General features: G+C 33.7%; 1 protein-coding gene across 1 annotated transcript; it reads right to left on the reverse strand.

The window, feature by feature from the left end:
- Nucleotides 1–5861, reverse strand: LOC142617417 (malate dehydrogenase, cytoplasmic-like). The gene is made up of 7 exons (XM_075790289.1): nucleotides 5636–5861; nucleotides 4535–4693; nucleotides 4265–4440; nucleotides 3181–3458; nucleotides 1184–1322; nucleotides 944–1055; nucleotides 1–362 (listed from the first exon to the last, which is right to left on the reverse strand). The coding sequence occupies exons 1-7, from the start codon at nucleotides 5808–5810 to the stop codon at nucleotides 268–270; spliced, it is 1134 nt and encodes a 377-aa protein (XP_075646404.1). The 5' UTR covers nucleotides 5811–5861; the 3' UTR covers nucleotides 1–267.
- Nucleotides 5862–7215: the final 1354 nt, after the last annotated feature.

The following is a 7215-nucleotide window of genomic DNA, read 5'->3' on the forward strand; positions in this document are numbered from 1 at the left end:
TAATAAAACCACTATAAAATAATTATCACCTGCAAAGCGCGGGTTCGCGGCTAGTAATTATATATTTCTACACATTGCGTGAGTCTGCGACTTTTAAATAAATAAAATCACGACGACACATCCTGTTATGCCATTTTTTCAAAGCTAGTAACTGACAGATAAAAGCTGTACAAAAATTAAGAATGGAAATTGGAACTCCTTTTTTTTTTTTTTTCATGTATTTATTGAGTCTTCTTCATTATTCTCCAAGAAAAGATGGGTTCATTCTTAGTCCAGGCATGACTTGGCCATTGATATTTCTTCCTTGAGATCTTTTGCTGCTACATCCATCTTTTCCCTTGTAAGTGCATCGATTGTGAGCCCTGCCATTGCATAAATAAGTTCCAAACATTGAATGCACTTTTTTTTCTTTTTAATGATTTGATAGTTATAATAGGGGAGAAGGAATTTGAACCCTGAATGTTTCAATTGAAAACACCAAAAAATGCTAGTTGAGCTATAAGGCTCCTTGACAACATTGAGGCACTGAAGCAAGTAATAACATAAAATCTGGACCATTTCACAAACATTTTGGAATAAAAAATGTTGACACAAAAGTGCAGTAGGTTCTCATAGTTATAAATACTCGTTCATGAATCTTCAATTATAATACTTAGCCTCGTTTTAGTCATCATCGATTGCTCATTGGTGATTGGGAGCGCTGAGCTCTGTGCATTCATTGTTTTAGTCCATAGTATTCAAAAAATATATCCTTCTCTCTTCAACAACTACGTACGTTTGCTAAAATTAAACCATTACTTAGATCTAAGAAATAATTGACAAACAACATATATTCCTCCGCAGGTTATAGTGATTTCTAGCTTCTGAAACATTGGAAGTGAAAGTTCTACTCTCAAGGAAAGAAGATGCAACATTTACAACATATAGAAGCCACAGAACTTACCCTGCACAATTGACCATTTCCCTTTCTCACATTTAACAGGAAAAGAGTAAATAATATCCTTTGGGATCCCATAAGAACCATCAGAATACACTCCCATGGAAACCCATTTTCCCTGAATTCCAAAGACAAAGGGAAAATTTCAAAAGTTAATAACTAATAAAATAAAAAAATAAAAAACAGAATATAAAAGCAAATAAATTCTGCATGATCAAATGCTATTTGAGATGAAGGAGAATCAACCTTGGGAGTACCATAAACCCAATCATGTATATGATCACAAGCTGCACTTGCACAAGACAGTGCACATTTTTTTGCTTTCTGAGATCTGTTAAAGGCTGCGCCACGCTGCTGCACATTGGTGATGAACTCGGTTTTTAACCTATGACAAACGAAAAAAAATGGAGACTTATTGGGAGTGAAGCGAAGTAAAGAGAAGACAAGGATGCATAGAGATGTGAAGCTTGTCAACATCACCCTGCAAAGGGTTGCAACCTAAAATTTCAACATGGAAACTACTGTACCCTACTTCAACCTAAAACATTGGAGTTTAATAACTCTTCAATGTTAAATCTAGGTCCTAACAGGGTTCAAGACCAGGTCAAGTATAAAAAAAGATTGGGATCCTTGGGCACAAGTTTTGACTGTTTAAACAGAATGTAAAGTGGTGATAGTGTCCGAACTCCTAACCATTTGTTTTGATACTTGGATAAATTACCAATTTTATTAAAAGTTTAAGCTATTAAGAAATGCTGAGTTTAATTGTTTAACCATAATTCTAACATGTACAAACTAGTTGATAGATTATTGCCTAAAATATGAATGATAACTTAAGGAGAACCATAATTTCCCTGGGGCACTTTTTGTCTTCATAGATGATCAATCTCTACTTCTCTTGAAGAGGGTACGGAGTAAAAGGGAGCAACAAGTGATAGAAGTACCCAAAGATAAACTTCTAAATTAGACTTCTGCAATCTTACCATACCATGCCTTTAGCACTCGTTAAATCCGTAAAGAGCTTTTCTTAACTTACGTACATAGTTTGGTTGGACTTTGCTCTCAAATCCTTTTGGTTACTTAATTTTATTTCTCAATCCAATATTCCATGCAGGCAAGCATTCTTTACATCCGTCTGCCATAGCTTCCAAGATTTACTTGTTAAGTGCTAACACGACACGTACAATGGTTGTCTTTGCAACTGGGCTAAACATTTCATTATAGTCTAGCCCATATTATCGAGAGAATCCTCAAACTATGAGTTGAGCCTTGTATCCCCCTACCAATCCATATGCATGAGTCTTTACCTTTAACGCCCATTTGCAAGAATGAGTTTCACATCCTTGGGCTTTACCACAATGTCTCAAGTTTGATCCTTCTTTAGTATGTGAATTTTTTCTTCCATTGCTTTTATACATTCTTCACTTTGAGATGCTTCTTCATATGTTGACAGCTCTTTTATGTTGTTATCCTCTGCAATTGCTGCATTTGCACGCTTGGAATAAAGTTTTTGTTACATTGTCAACCTTCGTATTTATGGGATTTCTTCCTTTTCTATTCTAGATCAATCCTCCTCTAGTATCCTGTGGTTGTACGCTTGTTTGCCAAGGACTTTGAGTAACTTCTCTAGACTGTGGCTCACCTTCATCTTCAAAAAGTTTTCGTATCAGTTTCTGTAAACTGATCTTTCTCTGATTGCTCCCCCCATCCTCTGAATCATTTTATCTTTCGTCTCCCTTAAGATTGGCAATGATGCAATCTCTTTTTACCACCACGAAGATGCTTCACCAAATTTCACATTCTTCAAGGTGTAACAACGATTGTAAGGTCACAGCATCTTTAACATTTTCTTTGGCTATCGTAGCCCACGAAGATGCAACAGTTTATTTTTTGAACATACTGCAGAGATGAATAGGCGCAAATGCATATCAAATACAACCAAAGACTTTAAACAGGAGAAGGATTCCTACAATTACCAAAATTATGAATGTTAATAAGAATTAGCAATCAGCTGTGTTAGAATAATGGTTAAATAATTAAATTCATCATTTTCTAATATTTTAAATTTTTGGGATAAAGTGCTAGTTTATTATAGCATTAGAGTAAATGGCCTGAGTTCTGACCCCTATGTCTGCTGTACCTCCCACTTAGAAAGTCAAAAAGGTAGTTTATCAACCTATGTCTGCTAATAATTTAAACATGTGAAGTGGCAATAAGTAAACATGTTGGATATCTTAACCTACCAATGATCGTCAGAAATGCATTCTTTAACAGGTTTCTCTTCATTTTTTATGGTGACAGTTGCATGATTGATGTCTGGATATTGTTTTGCATCGTGATTGCCCCATATGATTACGTTCTTGACATCGCTAACAGGAACCTTTACCTTCTCAGCTATTAGGCTTAATGCTATGTTATGATCAAGTCGTGTTAGACACGTGATGTTTTTCTCTGGAATTGAAGGAGCAAAATCTTTCAAGATGAGTGCATTGGTGTTTGCTGGGTTGGTAACAACTAGCACCTGCATAATAAAAGCAATGAAAAGGCATCAACATTTAGAAATTTGGTTTCACTTGATTTAATTATAAATAAGTTGGAAACAAACTCAAAAAGGCACAATTGGATTGTCATTTAGTTGGATAGTTCTTTTATTGACAGATGCAATTTGGAATCATCCATGTTAAATCATTTGAGCACCTTTCTCCAAGTAATTTTCCTAATCTTGATATAAGAGTTTTTCATCTTTATTCATTATAACTTTTATTCCCAACACATTGGTTGTTGGACCCATGCCCTTCTTTTCAAACGTTGATGCCAAGGACTTTATTTTCATCATCATAACTGGAAAGTTTCCTGCTAACAATATGTGTCCACATATAATGATAATATTGCTAATTTTTTCTTGCACCTTCATATATAAACACAATGATCTAACAGACTCATTTTGAAACCAATCTCTTATTTTTTTTTTGGAAAAAGAAGTAAGTTTTTTTTTTAGATGGTAAAAAATATATGCATTAATATGATGCTGATCTTGCAACTCAAACCCCTTCCCTAAACTCTCAAGCACTTTGTGCATGGATAAGTGCCATCCCACCTACAAGGAATAGAAAGTATTTTTACTTCAAAACATCTTGAACATCCGATTTCATGACTTTTAAAGTAAATGGAGCTACAGATGCAAATAATTCAAATCTATGTAATGTGAACAAATAAGATTCTAAACCAGTGTCATTCAGCAAAAAATATAAATCAAACCATTGTCAGAGATGGGTGTCCCAAGAATCTTATACCTAAACATTGAAGCACATTTATGGGGTTTCTTACCTTGCAATCCGCAGCAGCATGCTGCTCCAAGACCGAAGCTACATCCTTGTAAATAGATACATTTTTTGACATCAAATCCTTGGTGTCTAAACCATCCTTTCGTGAGTATCCAGCAATCATAATAGCAATATTGACATCTTTACAAGCTTCAACGTTGTCGATGGTAGCAACAACTTCTGTTGAAACATATTCATGACAAGATTTAAGAAACCTCAAGGGAAAGAATAATTCTATCTACCTCAGTTTAGCTCTCACAGATAAGAGACATACGTTTTAAAAGAGGAAAGGCAGAACCAAGCAATTCCATTCTTAGCAAATTCAAGTCATCAATTTTCTGTTCAATATCAAGCAAGTGCAGAATCACAGGCTGATCAGGGCCCAGCATGATTCCCCTTGCAATCATTGGAACAATGGCATAACCTATTTGCCCTGTTGAGCAAAAACAAAATTTTGAGCTACAGATACACAAACTTTTATCATGTCTAGAAGAAAGAAATCACCAACTTATATAATTGAAAATAAAATTAGCTTGCTCCTTGACATGTAACAACAGTCGTATTGATATTATGTTTTTTATCTAACAGATATTAATCAAGCTTTTCTTTCAATTATCATTCTTTTCCAACTATTTGGAAGAGCACAATGTATAAGATAATAATGATTTACCACAGTTTTTAGGATTTCTTTGGATAATTTACAGAAATGGCATTTATACTCATTTTCAAAGAAAGCCACAGATTTGAACAGTTTCATTGAAGAATTATATAACAGAACAGGATTGCAGGAAGTCATGAACCAAATAGAAAACATATATGGTTTTCAAGTGAAGTAAAGGATAAATTTGAAGATGAAACAATTAAAATACTCTGTTCAGATAACTTTTAACAACAATTGAGACAAAAATCATGAAAACTTGGACAAATTTGAATGAAAATTGAACTTCGCAGCAATTGGGATCGATTTGACCTTCACTCCCATGAAAGAAAACTTGATAAATTGCCACTTTTCCTAAAAACTTAAATTGTTAGGAAATAGGAAATGGAATTTGTATGAGCTAAAGATGCCAAAAGAAGAAACCAGAAAACGACTAGTATCCACAAGCATACAAGAAAATTTAAATTAAGCAATTATGCAAAATTGGAAATTTTGATGTTTGACATTTGGAACAATCATTTTTGTTAATTTGAATGAAAATTTAGATGACTGGTTCAGAAATTCAGCCAAAAAAAAAAAAAAAAATCAGAAAACTGAAAATTTCGAGATTCAGCTATATTGATGTTGGGGATATAATAATATAACAGGCCAATCAAATATTTCTAGCAAGGACCAAGATAAACCAAATAGGATATCAGATTGAGCTAGCATGCATGCCTGTAGCACCCTTGACCAACACTTTCATTGGTTCCTTCTCTTTCTTAAGGAAGCTGCAAATGTATCTAATAATCCTCCAAAACAAAGCAATATAAACCAAAACAATGTGACCCTTGTGAAGCAATTCAAGATACTTAATTTTCCTAAACACAGACAGATCAATAATCAGTTCCATCTGGATTTCTTCACAAAGCAAGCCTAACTTGCATCATGCATATGTATATGAATGATATTAAAGGTCCGTACAACAAAGCTTTTCAGATGCTAAAGAAAATTGCATACCAGCATAAGAGATGCAAAAGTAAAAGAGTTCTCCCCAATCCAAAGAAAAGAACATATCCTTCTTTTTGTTTACAATCGAACTAAGGAAAAAGATAAGAATATAGAATTAAGATATAAAAGTTCCCATGAATGCAAAATTCACTTTCATCAAAGCACCTCGATTAAGCTAAATGGTTGTGCTACACTTAGTTTAGAGGAGGCTTTTACTTTCCTTTCCTCATTATTGACAATCACGTTGTGTCATTTTCCTGCACTTTCTAAGCTTCCAAAAAAGAAAAGAAAAAAAGAGAGAAAATACTGAGAATAAAGTCACGTAATAAGAAAAGAATGATAAGTTGTGCCATGCAGGGTTTTTTTTTGGTGCCTGTTAGGCAAATTTCCCAAACATATTAGTTATGTGCCCAATTTTGAAATATTTTTCTAATGTGACCACTTTTTAAACTCGAGTACTCAAGTTTCACAAAGAAAATCATAAAATGATATATATTTTTAAAGTTTCTAGAGACTTGAGTTCCAAAAGTCATCACATAACAAAAATGTTTCAAAATCAACCTTTGCCAAAAGTCTTATAGTTGAATTGGCACCACGTACTCTATGTACAAAGTGTTTGGAGGTTTAGGGGGGAAAGATATTAAGTTGTGGGGTTAAAAGCATATTGTGATTATTTCTCAAAAAAAAAAAAACCTTTCCAAAAAAAAAAAAAAACTAATATGTTTGGGAAATTAGCCTAACGGGCCCACCATGCAGTGACTAGAACTGTAACTGGGTTTTAGGCCACTGTTTCAAAGTGTGGTTCTTTTAGCTAGAGAAAGAGATAGAGAGAAAAGGAGAAGTTGAAATATGGTTGTATATACAGAGAGAAAGAGAATTGGGATGAGAAAGCAGAATGGAAGAGTGACGGTAATCGAGGATGGAAATTAAAGAGTGATGACTAATATTAATGATGATGATTAAAACAATTAAATTGCGAGTGTTTAAGATTTTAGTGGGTATGGTACTCTTAAAAAAAAAAAACATAGAGGTGCCATTGAATAAGTGTAACCCATATATGTTTTTTTTTTTTTTTTTGATAAAAAGTATGACCGTTATACCTTGATAATATAAATTAGATTAAATTGTAATTTACACAGTAAAAATTAATGTAATTTTGATTTTGCCTCCTAAAAGTTTTAAAATTTGAGTTCATTATCCTAATGTTATATGGCGTTTGGATTTAAACCCTTCCATCCTATAGGTTGATGGACTTTCCGTTGAATGACAGTTAAGGTTAAGCTTGTGTCTAGTGCATCAGTGCACTA

The sequence above is a fragment of the Castanea sativa genome, chromosome 11 (assembly GCF_040712315.1).
Source record: "Castanea sativa cultivar Marrone di Chiusa Pesio chromosome 11, ASM4071231v1".
NCBI lineage: Eukaryota > Viridiplantae > Streptophyta > Magnoliopsida > Fagales > Fagaceae > Castanea > Castanea sativa.